The following is a 21,369-nucleotide window of genomic DNA, read 5'->3' on the forward strand; positions in this document are numbered from 1 at the left end:
TGGATTGAAAAGGTATTCAGAGTCATTCCTTTTTAATAACACTCTTTACAGTTTCTCATTGAATTAAAAGACAGCATCATGCTATAGAGGTATCTCTGAGTTGCAGATGAAAACAGCAGGAAAGATGAAGTCAAAACAAGACACATTTCTAGAGAGACGTGACCTGAGCCTGACGTGATCATTGAATACATAAATCACTGATATAGGCAGAAATCATAGGGTAAACTTCCTACATCATCATTAGATTATCTTGCCCAAAATAAACAAACATACCCTCTGAAGATAACTTCAGTTAGTCTGGTTTGTACAAGTACTGTGCCTTCAAGAGTGTATTTTGGTGCACTTTGGTAGATAAGACAAAATAAAATAACTTTATTGTCATTGCACAGTCATACCTAGTACAATAGTACAACAAGATTGGAAACTGTCCTGCATCAGCACAACACAGTAACTCAATAGATAAAAAGAATGAGTGTATGTTTATTGCACATTGTTATCATAAAAAAAAAAAATTAAAGAAAAGAAAAAAAGCCCAGGGAGGTCAGCTGTTAGCATTGATTAGGGCTATTGCCCTGTTGTAAAAGCTGTCCTTGAGTCTGTGCGCAACCTCAGCAGTCTGAATCTCCTGCCAGACGGAAGCAGCTTAAACGCCCGGTGTCCTGGGTGTGTGCCGTCCTGCAGGATGTTGTGTGCCGTCCTGCAGGATGTTGTGTGCCGTCCTGCAGGATGTTGTGTGCCGTTCTGCAGGATGTTGTGTGCCGTCCTGTAGGATGTTGTGTGCCGTCCTGCAGGATGTTGTGTGCCCTCTTGAGACAGCAGTTTTCCTTCCTGATGTCATCAAGTGCTGAGTACATTAGGAATTCTATGAAAGTCCTATATTACCTGAATTAAGAGACTTATGTAAGGCTGTTTTTATTTATGCATTTGGCAAAAAGTGTTGTAATATGATGGCCAAAAAAACAAAAAAAAAACAAAACCTTTTTTTTTTCAATTTTGCTTGATCAATGCCCAACAGACACTTTATTAGTTAAGTTTTTCTAGTAATGGGTTTGACCCTTTTTTTTTTTTTAAACCTTCGTTAACTCGTTCAGTCTGGGGCCCGTTCTTCGTACCTCGCCAAGTAAGTTAGCTGGATATGATTGTTGACGATTTCGCGTGATCCTGGATCGTTCGGTTCCCCGAAGCTCATAGCAACAGATCCGTAAGCGTAAACCTGCTCGGGAGCAGGTTTACTTTATGTAAACAGGATTAGATCGCAGCCACGCAGGTATGTCCGCTTCATTTATACGAAAGCAACAGCGATATTCCACCACTGTTTTACCATAAATACATATTATCAATGTAACTAAAGATAATGCAGTACTTGATCCTTTTATTGATTTCATACAGATACATACAGGTCATTTCCTAAAAAAAGGGAAATGTACTATTGGGCGATCGTGGCTCAAGAGTTGGGAGTTCGCCTTGTAATCAGAAGGTTGCCGGTTCAAGCCCCGGCTTGGACAGTCTCGGTCGTTGTGTCCTTGGGCAAGACACTTCACCTGTTGCCTACTGGTGGTGATCAGAGGGCCCGGTGGCGCCAGTGTCCGGCAGCCTTGCCTCTGTCAGTGCGCCCCAGGGTGGCTGTGGCTACAATGTGGACTCCGGTCTATTCGCACCAGAACCTCTCGCCATAAGAACAGTTTCTTCCCCTCTGCTGTCGGACACATGAACAATAAACGTACAACTGTCCCCGCCACTAACTCATGACCCTACGCTGTGTTCACTGCATGATTCCATGTTTTGGCACTGATCACCACCTCATGCATATATCTTTCTACGTAGCACTTTTATTTTTTCATGTCTATTTAAGCGCAATTTATGACAGCATGTTTGCACTGAAGCACCGCAGCAATTTCCTAATGTTGTAAACCTGCTCAACATTTGGCAATAAAACCCTTTCTGATTCTGATTCTGATGTAGCTGCCATCACCAGTGTGTGAATGTCTGTGTGAATGACTGGATATGTAAAGCGCTTTGGGGTCCTTAGGGACTAGTAAAGTGCTATAAATACAGGCCATTTACCATATTAATCATTCTATTTCATGTATTTGATTATTACAGATGTAATTCATATTTCAGAGTAGTAATTGTAAATTACTTCGTGTAATCAAGATGAGAGACCACGGCTATAAAAGCGAAGGTGGATTTGGGAAGCCTGTCGCAGCCATGTCCTGTCCGTATACGCGAGCCACCCATTGCGGAAGGTGCAAGATTGATAAGGAGAGTCCTCAGAATTCAGCGTATATTGCAGGACAGACAGGATCCTTTAGCTCAGCGCGACAGTGTGCTCATAGAGAGATATCGACTTTCCCGTGAGGGTATTATTTACTTAACCAACTTGTTGACGAGGGGGTGCAGGACCACCACCTGTCTTTTTTTGCTCTGCCCTTTTCTTGGTTGCTGTTATAAACAAACAGATTATTTCAGGGTCTATTTTCAAGAGACTAAAAGCAATATAAGTGATAAATATTACCATTCTGTAGGATATTCTTATATTTCACTTTTACCTGTTCCCATGTTCTAGTGGGTCCTGTTGTGGCTCTAATGTGAAAGAGGATATAATGTAATATAATATAATAAATCTACCCTACCACCTACTGGTGTTGGCCAGAGGGGCCGATGGCGCGATATGGCAGCCTGGCTTCTGTCAGTCTGCCCCAGGGCAGCTGTGGCTACAACTGTAGCTGCCTCCACCAGTGTGTGAATGTGAGAGTGAATGAATAGTGGCATTGTAAAGCGCTTTGGGTGCCTTGAAAAGCGCTATATAAATCCAATCCATCATTATTATTATTATTATTAAATTACTTACTAGTTTAATTTGTCAGCAACTTCCTGCCAGCCCTCTCTCCTTGCTTTTGCAGCCTTTGCAGTGTTCTCTTGCGTTTTAATTAAACTCTGAAACTCCTGAAATCCCTCAATCAACAGTTCTTGCTCTGCTGCCGAAAAATACCGAGCACGCTCCTTTGACATTTTCGCCGACCAATCAGAGGGTTCCCGATCAATGTTTCTACTATCGATGCGTAGCCCCTGTTAAGCCACCCAGTGATCTCACATTACTTCATCCAGCTGTACTAATCGTCAACAACAGGTGTGTTCGGAGAACCAGGATAGCGAGCTCAAAGTTAGCGCGATGATTTGATCTTGGATGTAGTAAGCGAGGTACGAAGAACGGACCCCTGCTCTCTTACTGCTTATCCACTCACCCCAACTGGTGGCTGTTACTAGACTTCAAGCTCAAAAGTCCAGTGAAACCTCAGAAGTTTTCAGTGCTTTGCCATTTTTAATGAGGAAAGGGAAGCTGCATCTGGAAAGCCTCAGAAAAGTAGCAGACAAAGGAGACAGGAAAAGTTCCAGCATACTATAGTACTCCCAGAAGTGCACTCTAAGCCGGACTTCCCTTTCGGGCTTCAAATTCTTGGCAATATAGTAGAGTTGCTAAAAGCTGATCCTAGTTTAACTTCCTGTTTTCAGCAAGCAATAGACAAGGACCAAGTAGAGGAGACAGGAATTAACAGAAGTGAGTATGTCTTGCAAAATGGCATACTTTACCATCAGGTGTGTCATGTGTGGGATGTGTGCAGGCAGGAGTGCTGGTATGGAGGACCCAAAGTGCAGACATTCGGAGGCAAACGTGAATACAAACTCAGCTTCACTGCTGGATAGCAAGGCAGAACAGAAAACTAAACAAACTGAGAATACAAACTGGCTGGCAAATGGACAGAACACACAGCGTAGGATGATGGAGATCAAGACACAGACAAAAGAAAACACAGGGCTGAAATACACAGAAGGAGCGATCAAGAAATGGGAAACAGGAGGGAAACATGACTGGGACAAATCAGGGCTAACGAGACAAGGGAAGCAAAACCAGATACATTAACATGAGACACGGACTTTCAAAGTAAAACAGGAAACATAACACAGAGACGCGGGGACAAGGGGAAACAGCAGACAGGGGAGAAAGCAACTGTGGAACACAGAACAGAAACCAGAAGGCAGAACTCTGACAAAGAAAGCAAAAGACTAGAAATGATAAATTAAGGCAAAATCAAAGTACAATAATAGTGAGAACTCAAAACTCTGGGTCAACAACCCAGATCTCCTAACAAGGTGGGCGCACTTCTGAAGCTGGTGATTCCCCAAGGAGCTGGAGAAACAATGCTTAACTTCGGACACTATATTCCCTGGGCTGGCCAGAGGAAGAAGAGGTTGGTGAGCAGTACTTGCTTTCTGCAGATGCGGCAGACTTTGACCTCAGGTTCTGTTGGGCAGGGCGGTGCTGCCATGGGCCCCCGTTCGGATGGGCCTGGGCCCCCTAACCTTGGTGGATTCCAGAGAGCAGGGGTGTCTACTGGAGTCAGCAGGGGAACTGGCCCCTGCCTTTCTTCCCTCCCCATCCCCACCATAATGTAGGGCCTTGGGGTGCAGGTGTGTCACTAGGATGCATTCCCCTTCTGTCCTCTTCTGGCTGCCTGTGCCTCAATTTTATTCCACAACCTAGACATCCACATTACTCACACTCTCATAACACATACATATAGGGCTTTGGAGTTGACGTCACGCTGCAGTGCATTGTAGGATCGCGGCGCCATGTCAGAAGGCCACGAATCAAAACAAACACACTGTGTTGGAAATAGGACTGCCAGAACCATGCTTATAATAGGTGCAAAAGGGCTGTATCACGACCGATTGCACTCAGACGCCAAGAGACGGTAACTGGAAAAAATAGTGTGCATCGGTAATGTGGACCCGTTTGAAATAAGGCAGTGGAGTGGAAACCCAGACGACCCACCGCTGTTGTCCTATCCCGATATCTTCGCGTACCTTGTCTGTGGAGTCAGCGCATACACGGCGAATCAGTTTCGGAATTATAAATCCCTGGAGGCGCACATCTAATTCACAAACGGTTGGGTACAAGATTTGGCCGTTTTTAAGCCTCCACGTTGTGAGTACGTTGACCATATCACCAAGATACAGCCAGAGGTTACACATAACATTGACTTCTCCTCAGCAGCTGCCCCCAAAATTGCTCTAGATGAAAACATAAACACACCGTCCGCAAAAAAGGCAAATTCCACTTGCTACTCTGGAGGAGTTGATAAGCTACTCCATAAACAGAACATAGTTCTGCTGCATCACACATTAGGGTGTTTGTTCTAATTTTCTATGACCTCGGCGCATTGAAAATAAAACTAAAAGCCTATAAAGAGCAATATGAATTTCTTTAGAACTTACCGGAATGAAAATGTGGGGAGCACACCAACAAAAAACTGGGGATGGCAGAGAACTCGATATCAGCTCGTCTCACCGCTGCTATCCAGGCCTGCCGTCTTTGTTTGGTAACATCAGATACCTGAGCCCCCCGTTGCTTCCAGGAGGGGAAACAGTAAAAAGAGAGCCCTTTTTCCAGCTTATTCCCTTCCTGATCGTGTGATCTAACATTGCAACCGACAACACAGCAAGTACACCTGTTGTCCTCTGGCAGGAAGCACCATGACCTCCCATGTTTTAAATACACTTTAGAACAGCACGCAGCAACACTACATATGAGCGGGTGGAGGGAGGTTTGGGGTCTTCACTCACCCCCATTCTCTGTTAGCCATCGGAGCAGAGGGGCTGGGATGAGGAGCTCACTGTCCGATTGGCATCTGGAGTGAAGGGCCTCCCTGCTACTGTGGAGCCAGGGGTGGTCTGCTTGTGTCCACCCCAGGGAAAAGGGTAACATCTCCTGGGTCTAGGTGCGGTTTCCCCCTCTAGGGGTGAGGGTACCTGGACCTGGGGTATAGAGTATGTTTGGGGAGTGTGATTGTGTGTACAGTGTCAATTTGTGTCAGTCTCCATGTTGGATGAGTGCCGAGTGTTTGTATATGTGAGCATGAGGGTGGGAATGCACGTTTGTGTCTGTGTGTGCCTGTTCGTGTGTGTTTATATGTCAGGTCGGGTCTAAGACTCCACCCCTCTGGGAACATCTCACGCCCTCCAAGGCATGAAGGCCTATCTCCCCTCACCACACTCCCTGCCGGTGGCTGGCGCCTGTGGTTCGGTCGGGCCACTTCCGGAGGGTGGGGGGCCCTCAGGTCTCTGGGCCTGGAGCTTGGTCTGCTCTGGCGCAGAGCCCACGGGCAAGTCACTGCAGCCCCCTCTGGCTTTTGCTCCATGGCTGCCGGGTAACCCCTCGTCTGGGCTCTCCTCAGCTCTTCTCAGAAGGGTGCCATGGTTGCCCCTCCGATGGTCCTCCTTGGGTTCTCGCAGTCTGGGGGCCTCTGGATGTCTGGGGCCTGGATCTCCTCCATGCTTGCTTCATGCCCTAGGGGTCGGGGCTGTGGCTCCCCACACCCCCTAGCAGATCACTACATGGAGAAACCTTTTGAACACAAGCGTGCTGATCCACACAGGTGTGCATACAAGTGTACATACGGGTGTTCACAGACACAAACTGCACCTTTCTTGGCTGCTACCTCAAAGCACATTGCGTGCCCAGTATTCAATATTTAGTATTTACTGTTATTTACACTTACTGCGATGGTGTTGTGTTTATTTTGTTGCTCTCCTTTTGCTTGTTTACTCTTTTTTTATCTCTTAACCAGTGATCCAGGGGATTTTTTTTGTTAAGCATTTGTCTCACTGCATAAGAAATGAACACTACAAAGACGTGAAGGAGATAGTATGTGTGGATTTAACCCAAGGCCCTGCTGTCTTGGCTAATTACAGACTAACCTTCCTTTTTATCTCAAAAACTATTGGAATAGTATTTGTAAAACAGCTAACTTATGTGCAGAGAAATGGTTCATTTGAAGAGTTTCAGTCAGGTTTTGGAGCACATAGGCACATACAGAAATAGCTTTAGTGAAGGTTTTTAATGATCTTGGCCTCTAACAGTGGACTCAGTCTGACCGATCTCTCAGTCAGAACATGGTATATTACATTTAGATGGAAACTAGCGAGCTAACGTTCTGCTGACTTCTAATTCTGTTAAATTTAATAAATTCTGTTTTCATGGATGCCGGGATGTTTAGCTTAATTGTTACACCAGGTAAAGCAGCAATGCTCATTATTTTATTAAAGATGAAAGAATTTAGGCAGTTTTAACTCTCAGTGATGCTGCAGTGTTCGTTTGACTTTGGGACCTGAAACGGACGGAGTTTTGGACTCAGATTACTCCGCAAGGCTTCTGACTACTGTAGTCATAATGCTCCGACAATCCATCATGTGGTGTGGCTTCGTAGCTTACCGAAGTTGTACTTAAACATTTATTGGCAGTTTTTTGAGCCATGTACCACATAAAATCGGTTCGAGGTCAGTAAGCACAACAAGAATTCATACATAAGGCCCACCAGATTATAAGAAATTAAGAAAATTAAAGCATTTTAAGTATGCCTTATACTGTGGAAAATAAGGGTCTGTTTTAGGCTGTGAACAAAGATTGCTTTAAAAATAGAAGTGTTAATCACTTATTTTCATTAATCAACAAAATGCAGTGAATGAACAAAAGAGAAATCTAAATCATCAATATTTGGTGTGATCAGCCTTTGCCTTTAAAATAACATAAATCCTTCTAGGTAGTTTTTGAAGGAACTCAGCTGGTAGGTTGTTGCAAACATCTTGGAGAACTAATCACTCATCTGTGGATGTAGGCTTCCTCACATCCTTCTGTCTCTTCATGTAATCCCAGACACACTTGATGATGTGTCGAGTGTTAACGAGCTAACCGAGCTAACTGCGCTAACGCGCTGATGCCGTGCAGCCCCACGCACAGGACGATCCGTGCTAACTTGTGAACGGAGATTTGCCGCGTTAATGCAGTTAACGTTAACGTTGTTTCATTACTAATGATAAAGAAGAAAACACACAACAAAATAGCTGCATGGCCCTTAGCTATGTTCAATAAAGCAAAGACTCTATTTCTGTTTTATACACTGGCGGGGTGTGGTTTGGGGCTCTGTTGCATAAGAGGGGTGGTGCAGTGGGTTGAGCACCATAGAGGCTGGCAGGGCAGGTAGGCTGGTACTGATTGAGTAACTTAAACAGTACCAGCTGTTTAACCACACCTCGCCACAATGTATAAAAACAGAAAGAAAGTCGTTGCTGTACTGAACATAGTCATAAATAACTAACAAGAAATGCAATTTCTCATTCATTTTCTGTTCTCAGTGTTATACACTGTTGTAGATTGGGAACCACTTTACATGCTTTACATCTGGCTGGTGCTCACTAATATGTTCCTGTTTCTTTGGTCCAGAGCAATGTATATTCAGCTTCAAGAGCCAACAGGAGGCCATAGAGAGAGCAACTCACACACAGTATGGCCTAGTGTCAGCAGTCTTTACAAAAAGTGTGGACAAAGCTTTATCTGTGTCTGCAGCACTGGAGACTGGCACTGTCTGGTAAGTCCCTTAAAGTCCCTGTTTATGGTCCTAACAGCAGAGGGATGTTCAAGTTAAAGTTTGTGTAAATGAACATGAACACTGGTTAACTATAATGTTAATCTTTGCTTATTTCTACTCAAACTGAAAACCAAATAATTAAATATCAGTAAATGGTTTATTTATTTGATTTATACCATGGATGGGCTGTTGCAAAGGTTTGTATCTTTACTGAACACATGAAAGAACTGACAGTCAATAAAAAGAGACCCCACTCCCCCAGACTCCCTTTAGAGCATAGGTGTCAAACTCTGGCCCGCGGGCCAAATTTGGCCCGCAGCCTAATTACATTTGGCCCGCGAAGCCATACCAAATTACTATCAGAGCTGGCCTGCTGGTATTATACAGCTAATATATATATATTGTTTAGTACTAAGCTTTGCTTGTTCCATATTCAATTTTTCAGCAAAACGTGTTTGAGTCCATAAGAAAAGATTCATTCTTATATCTAGAGGAATAAATATATTTCATTAAATATTAACATTAGCCCGCGACTTTGTTCCAGTTTTGAATTTTGGCCCACTGTGTACTTGAGTTTGACACCCCTGCTTTAGAGGGTATAAGCCTCAGCTGTTTCATTATTCATACACTTTCATTATATTTATTGGATCTGTATTTTCTAACTTTTCTCATGTGTTGTCTCTGTCCGCTCAGTGGAGAATATGCTATGCTGAATACTCTGAGGTGAAAACAGTGACGATCAAAGTGAAAGAAAACGTCTGAGAAGAACTGGGAAAATCGAGTGCTCTGCACTTCCTGTTGCACGAGACCACATCACAATTCTCTAACACCCACACACTCCAAATTTTGTTTTAAACAAACTATGCTGAAAGCAGTGTAGGGGCAATATATGAGATATCAGAGCACTAAAAGGTCCACTTTTGTTTTTGTCATAGGTAAATGTATTGTGGCAGCACATAAATCTGATGATGTCTCATTTCATTTTTCAAAGAATACCCCAATAATTTATTGTGAAGCTCCATGGAAGTACAGTGAGTTCTGTATATTGTTTGAAATTAGAAACTCGTTTAGGCAGGGAATTCTAGCTTATCAAAAGAGCACAGCACGTAAATTAAGCATGGAAAAATCTCAGTTGTGTGTACAACCAAAGCTCACTTTGATCTCAAAGATCCTAAGCTGATAAACTTTGGTCTGTCCTCGAAGATGCTGTCAGTGGGTTTGATTTGTTATTTGATTAGTTGTCTCTGCTCTTTTTTTTTCAGGGTTCTTTTACCAGTGATATCATCAAGTGTGACTATCTAGATACAACAATCTATTGAAAGTGAAATTCTATGTGAGAAAAATGGATCAAAGAAAACAAAGAACCAAAAAAAAAAAAAAAAAACACCTGAATGTCCATTGACTGAAGGTCCTTTTATCTACCTGGCGAGCTAATGGTAGTCGTAGTTATTGTTGTTTACATCCCCATTGATGCTAATGTTAGCTCAGCCCTCAACCACCTCCAACTTGTCATCAGCAAACAGCAGCAAGAACACCCAAAGGGCATCCATGTTGTTGCTGAGGACTTCAATAAGGCACGTTTGACATCTGTACTCCCCAAATTCCACCAACATGTTAGGTTTCCTACAAGTAGGGACAGGACACCGGATCATGTGTACAGTGTACAAGGAGGCCTACAGGAGGAAGATAGAGAGCTTATACACACACAACAACCCCCACCAGGTGTGGAGAGGCATCCAAGCCCTCTCCAGCTTCAAAGGTCAGCCTGACACTAGCAGAGGAGCTGAATACCTTCTTTGCTCAGTTTGAGACCACCCTGCCCCTGACATCCCATTGCACCCCACTTACTACCTGTTCAGTACTTGTTTGCTTGTTGTAAGCAGAGATGGGCAGTAACGCGTTACTTGTAACGCGTTACTGTAATCTGATTACTTTTTTCAAGTAACGAGTAAAGTAAGGGATTACTATTGCAAAAACGGTAATTAGATTACCGTTACTTTCCCGTAGGAACGCTGCGTTACTGCGTTACTAAAACCGTGATTTTTTGCGAGAATGTCTCATGACAGTGACGTAAGCGAGTGCGACGTTGGTGACAACAGCTGTGTGCAGATCAACAATGGATCACATATCGATTGTGGGAGAGAGTATGAGCGTGCAGCGTTTAAAGCGTGGAAGTACTGACCTTACTTTGAGTTTGATTCCATAAAAAGTGACAAAAACATTAGTGTCCGCTGTGCGTGGGAAGAAAACTTCTTTTTACAGCGAAAAAAACCCCTAAACTTCCGAGCAAGCACCGAGTAGCTACGACGTAATGGGAAACTCACAGAGACACTCACGGATTCTTTAACTGACCGCGGCACACCTGCACCAGGGTAAACCTCCGCCTACCCCACTCCTGCTTTACAGGTGAAAATAGAGCAACAGCACCGCTGAGTCTTTGACTTTATTTATTTTCTGCTGTGTTTTACTTGCATCTATTTGAAAGACTGAGTGTAAACACAAAAATATTTTATTTTATGTGCTGGAATGTGCAGAAAATAGGTTTAAATGTTAAACTAATTTCTTCCAGTCAGTGAATGTTGCATATAATTAAATGTTTGCTTCATGCATAAAATTAAAAGATTAAAACTGATAAAACAAGTTTTAAAAAGAGACTTTTCCATTTGATTACATTTTGTATGATGGATTATGTAGCAAAAGTAGAATTGGGCTGAAAGATCTATCGCTCTATCACCTCTTCAGGTTGTAAATCGTGTTTTTAAAAAGTAACTAAGTAACTAAGTAATTAATTACTTTTGAAAATAAGTAATCAGTAAAGTAACGGGATTATTTTTTGGGGGAAGTAATCAGTAGTTAGTTACTGATTACTTTTTTCAAGTAACTTGACCAACACTGGTGACTACATAGATGTGTCTGTTAACCTTGTTTGTTCTTTTCCTTACAGAAGGTTTTATGAGAGACACAAACCAATAAAACATCCACAAAGTCATTCGTTTTTATTTGGGAGACTGGGCAGAAATACCATCCATTTACAGTATTCCTGATGTATGCAAATTGACTTTTTTGTTCTGACCGAATTTAATCTAATATAAATATTTGCTGCTGAGGAGGATGCTCATTTCATTTCAGATATAATACATAGATAACCAAATGTTTCCAGTCCTACACAAGGTAATATTGACCTTGCCTTTTACATTTCAGCACTGGTCATAGCACGAATGTTATCATTGCATAAGTAGCAGCACTTGTTTTCTCATACTTTTGTACTTTTGATAGAAATTCAGAATGAACAAAATAAAATACAACTTTTGTGAGCCTCTTTTTATAAGAATGTGATTTCTTTATATCTGAAGAGGCTTTAAGGAAGTTGGCCAAATGAATGATAGTGGAGAGATATGAAGGACATTTATGACAGGTAATGAATTCATTTAATTAGTCACATCTTCCAATGATTGAATGTCCCAGCAAATTAATTCTGAGGTGAGACCATGTGATTAAGACTTATTTGAAAGTGTTTCTTCTCTAAAAAGAATATGGCAGCATGGCTTAGGTTTGCAAAATGTCATCTGATCAAGCCACAAGACTTCTGGAACAATTGTCTTCAGACAGACTAGACCAAAATAAATGTGTTTTTAGTCATAATGCACAGTGCTACATATGGTGAAGCTGAAACACAGCGCAAATACCTCACATCAGCTGTCAAATGTAGTGGCGAAAAGGTGATGATTTGTTCTTGTTTTGCAGCCACAGGACCTGGCTCCTTCCATTTATTGAGTCAAGCATGTTATATGGGACCATAAACACATAAAGCATATTAAGAATTGTACATTAACATATTTTATTGTGAAAACTGTTGTCAGAACCATACTGAATTTAACCAGATAGACTTCTCCAGTCCGAACGGCATTCCGATGTCACTGCTGTATATCCTGGTGCTGTGGATCAGTGAATGTATGTCAGGCCCATGCAGAACAGCAGTGGACACAGAGCATCTCCTCGGTAGATCCCGCATTTGGTACTGACTTGTGCTATTGACTCGAAGCTGGCCTCTAGCATTGTACGCCACATCCACATTGAGTTCCCCATATATTTATGTATATATACATACATACATACATACATACACACTAGGGGTGCAACGATACACAAAATTCACAGTTCGATATTTTTTCGATACAAAAAAATGTTCATGCCTTTCTAATTTGTCATTTATTAAAATTATAAATATATATTTTAACTCAAAAGTATCTATCTGATTGAGGAATCACTCATCTTTGGAAAAGAGAGTTTATTACAGAGAAATGGCTCTTTCAAAATAAAAGCTACACTATACGCTTCTTCTGGGCTATATTCTCAGCAGCATATTAAACATATCAGGTCCCCATAAGGAGAATCCTGTGCTAACGGCTGTCTAAATGACTCGGGTAAAGTTTGTAGCATGCATGCTTGTTGTTTTTGTCTGCTTCCACTTGTCTTTGCACTAGGATGATGTCGGCGTAAATGTGCAGTGATATTCGTTGTGTTCCCACTAGTGCTGTCAGTGTTAATTTGAAATGACGTTAACGCCACAACACGGCAAATCTCCGTTAACGAGCTACCGCGGATCGCCCCGTGCGTGGGGCTGGACGGCCAACACGTTAACTAGCTAACTGCGCTAACACGCTAGTTCTGCGCAGTAGTGGATCTGCGCTCGACAGTGCAGCCTAGGCGGAGTAGTCGAACGCAGATCCACTGAGCGCTCAACACAGACAGCATCGTCAGAAGGAAAATTGATAAAGTAAATTAAAAATTTTGTATTGTTCGATACATACAGTGGGGCAAAAAAGTATTTAGTCAGCCACCGATTGTGCAAGTTCCCCCACTTAAAATGATGACAGAGGTCAGTAATTTGCACCAGAGGTACACTTCAACTGTGAGAGACAGAATGTGAAAAAAAAAATCCATGAATCCACATGGTAGGATTTGTAAAGAATTTATTCGTAAATCAGGGTGGAAAATAAGTATTTGGTCACCTCAAACAAGGAAAATCTCTGGCTCTCACAGACCTGTAACGTCTTCTGTAAGAAGCTTTTCTGTCCCCCACTCGTTACCTGTATGAATGGCACCTGTTTGAACTCATCATCTGTATAAAAGACACCTGTCCACAGCCTCAAACAGTCAGACTCCAAACTCCGCCATGGCCAAGACCAAAGAGCTTTCGAAGGACACCAGGAAAAGTATTGTAGACCTGCACCAGACTGGGAAGAGTGAATCTACAATAGGCAAGCAGCTTGGTGTGAAAAAATCAACTGTGGGAGCAATCATCAGAAAATGGAAGACATACAAGACCACTGATAATCTCCCTCGATCTGGGGCTCCACGCAAGATCTCATCCCGTGGGGTCAAAATGATCATGAGAACGGTGAGCAAAGATCCCAGAACCACACGGGGGGACCTGGTGAATGACCTGCAGAGAGCTGGGACCAAAGTAGCAAAGGTCACCATCAGTAACACACTACAACGGCAGGGAATCAAATCCCGCAGTGCCAGACGTGTTCCGCTGCTGAAGCCAGTGCATGTCCAGGCCCGTCTGAAGTTTGCCAGAGAGCACATGGATGATACAGCAGAGGATTGGGAGAATGTCATGTGGTCAGATGAAACCAAAGTAGAACTTTTTGGTATAAACTCAACTCGTCGTGTTTGGAGGAAGAAGAATACTGAGTTGCATCCCAAGAACACCATACCTACTGTGAAGCATGGGGGTGGAAACATCATGCTATGGGGCTGTTTTTCTGCCAAGGGGACAGGACGACTGATCCGTGTTAAGGACAGAATGAATGGGGCCATGTATCGTGAGATTTTGAGCCAAAACCTCCTTCCATCAGTGAGAACTTTGAAGATGAAACGAGGCTGGGTCTTCCAACATGACAATGATCCAAAACACACCGCCCGGGCAACAAAGGAGTGGCTCCGTAAGAAGCATTTGAAAGTCCTGGAGTGGCCTAGCCAGTCTCCAGACCTCAACCCCATAGAAAATCTGTGGCGGGAGTTGAAAGTCCGTGTTGCTCGGCGACAGCCCCAAAACATCACTGCTCTCGAGAAGATCTGCATGGAGGAATGGGCCAAAATACCAGCTACTGTGTGTGCAAACCTGGTAAAGACCTATAGTAAACGTTTGACCTCTGTTATTGCCAACAAAGGTTATGTTACAAAGTATTGAGTTGTATTTTTGTTATTGACCAAATACTTATTTTCCACCCTGATTTACCAATAAATTCTTTACAAATCCTACCATGTGGATTCATGGATTTTTTTTTTCACATTCTGTCTCTCACAGTTGAAGTGTACCTCTGGTGCAAATTACTGACCTCTGTCATCATTTTAGGTGGGGGAACTTGCACAATCGGTGGCTGACTAAATACTTTTTTTATATATATATATATATGTGTGTGTGTGTGTGTGTGTGTGTGTGTGGAGAGAGAGAGAGAGAGAGAGAGAGTATGCAAATGGCTAACAAGCAGCCATTATGATTTGTCATACAATGACAATAGGAGGCAAATCAACAATCAGTGTCTGTCTACTGCTTACTAAGATAGACCAGTGGCTAACAAACGTAAGCAGAAATGTTATCTTGTTCAGGATACATGTTATACATAATACCTGTCATTATCCAATGACACATCTGCTTACCTGTATCTTTTGATAGTTTCTCCTCCTCCTTTTTTCTCTTTTTTTTGTACACTGAGCACCTGATGGCTTTAACCTTTTCTTGTCAATCTTCCGCTGGTGTTCATTTTGCACTCCAGTATCAACACCCATCCCCAAACCCGAAAATCACCACAACATAACCTAACAGACCTACACCTTAGTGCAGAGATTCGATTAGTATAGGGGTTTTTTCTGGGATTTCGTACAGCCCAGGAAGAAATAATTAATACATAATAGGCTTGAACTGACAACATTATGAATGAAATGTGCTCTATTTGGAAGCACCCTGCCCCCTCCCCTTTCGAGAGGTTGTGTGATAGACCTCAGCAGCACAGCATCGGCAGCAAGCAGGCGCACTGAGGGCTCACTTTTCGCATATGTGTGACAGAATTTAGAAAACACATCGGTGCAAATTATAAATCTATATCATAATGTATTCTGTTTTTGTGGTTGTTGCTTTCTTTTATTTACTTTTATTTTGCGAGCTGGTTATTAAATGCCAGAGAATCCCTCGCCCCTCCTCCCTGTGCGGCAAGCAGCAGGCGCACCTCGCCGTGTCGCCCATATCAAAAGCACCACTGTGTGAGGCCATCAGTCCACGAGACCAAGCTTAGGTTAAAACTGGATCATGCAACAAAACAACGATCGCAAAAAAACACTTATCAAATCTGCACAATCCCTGAAAAAGAAAATGCCAATTTCAGACCTCAACAGGTGTTCTGGGGAACCATCCTAACCGTTGTTTTTGCGCATGCGCACAACACGAAATTAAGTGGCGAACCATCCTACCTTTGTGAATATGAGCTAGAATCATACTTGAACCGCTAAAAGTCAGTGCCAAACCATGCTATCTTTGTGAATGTTACCTACAAGCATACTTTAACGGGTAAAATGAAGTGGCAAACCGTCCAGGCTTTATAATTATGAGCTACAAGCATACTCTGATGGGCAAAAGCGTTTCTACAAGCCTTTACAACCCTTCTGGACCTTATTTTGAAAAACACACCAGGCATCCATATTATTTTGAAAATTAATACCGGAAATCTCTGTGTTAAACAACCCGACTGCTCAAAATTCGTCCGGAGTGGAAAGTTTTTTCGTGGAATCAGGAAGTCCAGTAAAAGATTGTTGTGAGGTAATCCGCGGCTGGTATATACAGCAACGCTGCAAAACCCTCTCTGCCTCTCACTGGACCTTTCAGGCATGCGGTAAGTTGGATATTAATGCGGTGCTAAGACGTGCTGTGTCTCGTGGTAAGCAGGAACCACTAACTCAGTTGTCGTGATTTGTTTTTTTAACTCTTTTTTTGACAGAGTTACTGTTAAAAAAAAAAAAGTAACAAAGTCTGCCCCATTTTCTGTGACATGTCCCACAAATGAAAGCACCTTGTGTTCCAGCAGTCATTGTTGTTGTTGTTATTATCGATATTATTCAGAAGTTGGCTAGGGGTATAAAAATTGCTGCGCAGCTACACACAGCAGAGACATGCACAGACATTTGGACTGTCAGCGGCTACAGTCACAGTCGTTATACCTCATGTTGGCACTGCAGACTAACGCTAGAAAATGCAGCATGGAACACATGCAGGGGCCTGTCCTTCCAGCTTTCTGTTGCCTGAGGTATTTACCAACCACAGTTATAGGCCATCTTCCAGATGCGCACCTGGATGTTTGGTATTTCATGCTAGATACTGGTTATGACTCCCACTAGTGCTCAGTCTCCTCCTTTCCGTTTACTGTACAGTCTCAAGGTGCTGGACTTGGGGTGAAACTCTGTAAGGAGCTTCCTTGTCTGTGCTTCCTATGGCCAACAGGGTATCTGACTAACAGTAGGGTGTAGGCGTAGATTGCCCAGATCTTGTCCTTCCCAATCATCCGACTTCTCGGGACATTGCCTGACCCTCTGCAGGTATTTGGTGTTTGTCGCTTTCCTAGTAGTCTCTTCATGGTTCCCATTTACCTGTGCGATTCCCAGGTGCTTGTAGCTGTCCTGTGTTACTGCAGTGTTGTCTTCTGGTTGTGCGATTCCTCAGTTTTGACTATTAACAACTGCTGTAGTTGGTAGAGCAGGGCGATATGACCAAAATATTTATCAGGATATAGGGCTGTTCGATATAACGATATATATCTGTCTGTACTGATGACAGGACATCTCCTTGGTAAATCCCGCACTTGGCAGCTTGTGCTGTTGGCTTGAAGTTGGCCTCTAGTGTTGTTCGCGACATCACCATCCTTTTAGTGCTCTGCTCGTGTAGTGAGCCATATGTCTGTTTATCTTAGGCACTATGATGCCTGATAGGACATTACATGTGGTCCTGAGGCAGGTTATTGGCTGTTAGTTAGATGAAACCGGTTCCTTCTGGGGATCCTTGGGGATCAGAATTGGAACACAGACACAGCAGCTTGGCATCCTCTCTACCTCTGTGCCCCCATCAAACACATGTGGTTATTGATGATGTGAGTCCTGGTAGGAGTAGTAGGATAATCCTACAGCACCATACTTCTTGCTCATATTTAGCCATATCATGTCAAATGTATAGGGCAACGCTACAATGTGCAAATGGATGACAGCGTGTTGACTGAAGGCAGAGAGAACCGCAAGCAACAACAATAATGATGGATTGCATTTATATAGCGCTTTTCATGGCACCCAAAGCGCTTTACAATGCCACTATTCATTCACTCTCACACACTGGTGGAGGCAGCTACGGTTGTAGCCACAGCTGCCCCGACAGAAGCGAGGCTGCCATATCGCGCCATCGGCCCCTCTGGCCATCACCTGTAGGCAGAAGGGTATCGAACCGGTTACAGATGCGATTCCCAACCCCCTGAGCCCCGGTCGCTCCAACAGAAGATAACTGTAGTATAAGCCTGGCAGAGCATCTCAAGGGAGTTTATACTTTAGATAGTTATGAGGACTAAGGACTTTCATCCAAGTATTAAAAACAATCCATATTTAATGATTTTATGTATTCTGTTAAATGGGCCAATAAGATTTTTGTTAAATTGTGGCCTGCGCTTCACAATTTCTCCAAATACTAAACATTTCATGCAATGCCTTTGTTCAATACTTTGAATTCAACCTGAAAGTCTGTTCTTTGATTTTGATCTTTTAGCACACTTAGTTGTTGTTTTGTATTATTCGGGCTGCACAGCTAATTGTGCCTAATCAACTGGTAGAATGACCTTTTTTAATGAATTCAAAGAGTATGTGTTTGTTCTACATCACAGCAACCTTGTCTGTGTGCAGGCTGACAGGTATATTTAGGCCTCCTCTTTCCTTTAACAGTGGTTAACCTAACTAGTAGCTCCAAGAAGAATGTCCTACTGGTCTGTTGGTCTTCACCGGGACTCTGGAGACATTCCCAGCAACATGGAGCAAAAAAGCAGTAAGTAACCTTCCCAGCATCTTATGTGTGTCTCTCTTATGTACATGGCTGGTTTGCTTGGTTTTCTTGATGCAGTCGTGGCCTCATGAGGCAGGTTGAGAAAGGACGTTACTGCAAACTGAAATGTAGCTATGTGTGAAGTGGCAGCAGCACTTCTTTCTTTTAGAAAAAGAAGAACTGAAACTATGATGGTTTCAAAAGTGTTATTTTTTGCCATTTGTATATGAAGTAAACTGTGCACCCTGACATCTCGCTTAACACATGTAAGCATCTTCTAGATTTTCTTCCTGCCAAATACAGCATGTTTCACTCTGCAGTGTGTGGCAAATGATAATAGATGACGTGGGATTAGGTAGGAGAACAGTGGAACATTGTAAACTGGTTTGTAGTCAATTTGATTACTCCTTTTTTCCCCACTGTAACGAGGAACCTAATGTGTTTGTATCTTTTGACTTCCTGACTATAATACGACAGACATTCAAATTAATTTAGCGTTAAAAAAAAAGAAGAAGAAGAAAAAAAAAAAGACATTTTGCTTAAACTTTATAAACTTGCATAATAATATATAGTCAAAGGAGCTTGCAAAGAAAAGCGTCTGGACTTCTTTAAGTTGCTTGAAGACTCTCCACTATTTGACCTTAGAACTGAAGCAGCTTCTCGGATGAGAGGTGAAACGTCTTCAAGCAACTTAAAGAAGTCCAGACGCTTTTCTTTGCAAGCTCCTATGACTACGATGACCTGGATGACTGAGAACCTTCACAGACATAATAACATATAAGTTAGGAACCCATCAATCTGGGCAGGTTTTCCTTATCACAAAGGAATCTCACCCAATAATGTAACACAGTCCTGCACATTACAGTTACAAAGCTTCTTCAGCTACATGTGTGCCGGGCACACAGAAAAGAAATGATTAAACAAACTTTATTAATCCCTGAGGAAGTTCATTGATCACAGTAGTGCGCTACTCCTACTCACAAAAAATAAAACATTCATCAGCCAGAGCCTGATCTTCAACAGGTAACACAAGCAGTGAGGAGCAGCCAGGGTTAAAGCCTATTTCTACTTGTTCATGGTTCTGAAGTAGAATCACTGTGGCGGTCGCTTTAAAGTATCTTTGGGCTGATATGCATGCTTGCTTTGTGTTTTACAGGTTCTCTGTTCATATGAGTGTAAAAAAACAAACAAAAAAACTGAAGGAAAGATTGCATATCTGTCCTTACTAGGATAGAGATTTGTGTTGATGTGTGCAACTGTAACAAAAGATTTGTTTTATAGGCTGGTAAATATGTGACAATGCGTTTTAGTTGATTTTTCAGAGTAACGAGAGAGTGGTGTAACAAATTACTTTCGCCAGCAAGTAATTGAGTAATAGACTGCATGAAGAAAAGTCAGAAAACATGTGTAATAATTTACTTTTGTGGAGTAACACTGCTGTTCAGGTGGCTAATTTCCAGAATTTTGGCAATGGCTCTAAATTGTTCTGTCTTATATGGTAGCATTTTTAGGGAAGTACATCACACCTTCATTACAGCCCAGTTTCCCAGTTGCACTAAAAATCCCCCACCCAATAACACTCCCTGGTTGATGCCCCCGCCCACTGGTGCATTGGTGGTTCTGTGTCTGGGTGCCCGGGTGTGTATTGGCTCCCTCCCAGCAGCTGTTTGCTGGGGCCTGGGTGACCCCTCCTGGGCCTCTCAGCTCTTCTCTTGGTGGGTGGTGCGATTGCCTCTGCAGTCATCCTCTTTGGGCTCTTGTGCTCTGGGAACTTGTCTTGATTATGGAAGCTATCGTCCAAAACAGCTTTTTGACTATAAATTTTTCCCCTCAGCTGTAGATGCAGATGGTTTATTGTCATCAACCCACGGAGCAAGCGGGTGGTATAGATGTCTGAGTTTGTGAATGTGATTACCAGAGTACAAGGAAACAGTAAATTGACACCATAGGTGAATCTAATTAAAAAGATCTTGGATGAGCTCGAATCTAAGTGACCTCAACCTCATGGTCAGAGGTCAAGTTTTCTGAAAATCTTGTGAATTGAATAATTTGATAACACAGCGACATGGGACTTTGAAATCTAATAGGGGGCAGCTCTGATGGTTGCCATTTTTCTTCTTCTTTTTTACAGCTTAGAAACTGTAATCATAACTTGTAGTTGCTGTTCGGTGGGCACTTTAACATGGTGATCTGACTTGTTTTTGGATCCAGCCTCAGGCGACTATACCTTGAACTGTGGATTTTGGCACACACATGCGAGCTTAATTTTTTTGGCCCAAATGTCGTCAAGTAGAGAACTGTGAAATGCTACGGGCTCATTAAAGTTATAAATAAAATTCTCTTTTTCACTTTTAAGTTTTGTTTTCATTTCCAGTTTTTGGCTACATTAAGACAAGCAGAACAATATTGTCATCCCTTATGTACCAGGTTTGTTAGAGAAACTCATGAGTCTTTTCCAAGCACAACATCCCAGTGTACTTCAGACTCAGCCACACACTGAGATAGAAATTGGTTCATCCGAAAGAAAAACACTCCCAAAAACAAACGTAACAACAAGTGTATGCTGTACAGTGCAGCGAGGAATGCTCAGACCAAACAGCCACTTCATAAACACATGGCACAACACACAACGCCTAATGCCCACTCATATCTTGGGTCATTTGATTAGTAAGTCAGATGATAGGCTGGGGCAAGGTCTCACAATGGGTTCACCTGAAACCTTGGGTGATTGTGACCCACACCCGTTTTCACACTTTGGCTCGTGTGATTAGGCAGAGGATCAATTGGGGGTCCAGGACCCTCTTAGGATCACTCCTAAAAAGCCTTAAATTTGGGAGTCTCCACCATTTGGTCTTAGAACTGAAGAAGCTT

At 42.7% G+C, this 21,369-nt stretch overlaps 1 protein-coding gene across 1 annotated transcript in view; it reads left to right on the forward strand.

Annotated features, from left to right (window-relative positions):
* Nucleotides 1–16,137: 16,137 nt before the first annotated feature.
* The window catches only part of lrrk1 (leucine-rich repeat kinase 1), an 89,397-nt gene continuing 84,165 nt past the window's right edge, over nucleotides 16,138–21,369 (forward strand). Inside the window, exons 1-2 of the mRNA XM_085463618.1 lie at nucleotides 16,138–16,321; nucleotides 18,402–18,501. Of these exons, the coding sequence (XP_085319744.1) occupies nucleotides 18,432–18,501 (70 nt within the window). The 5' untranslated portion in view covers nucleotides 16,138–16,321; nucleotides 18,402–18,431. The remainder of the gene's footprint in view (nucleotides 16,322–18,401; nucleotides 18,502–21,369) is intronic.

Source organism: Copadichromis virginalis, linkage group LG1 (genome assembly GCF_057382275.1).
Source record: "Copadichromis virginalis isolate Kocher_CV1m ecotype Utaka linkage group LG1, C_Virginalis_male_GT1.1, whole genome shotgun sequence".
Lineage (NCBI taxonomy): Eukaryota > Metazoa > Chordata > Actinopteri > Cichliformes > Cichlidae > Copadichromis > Copadichromis virginalis.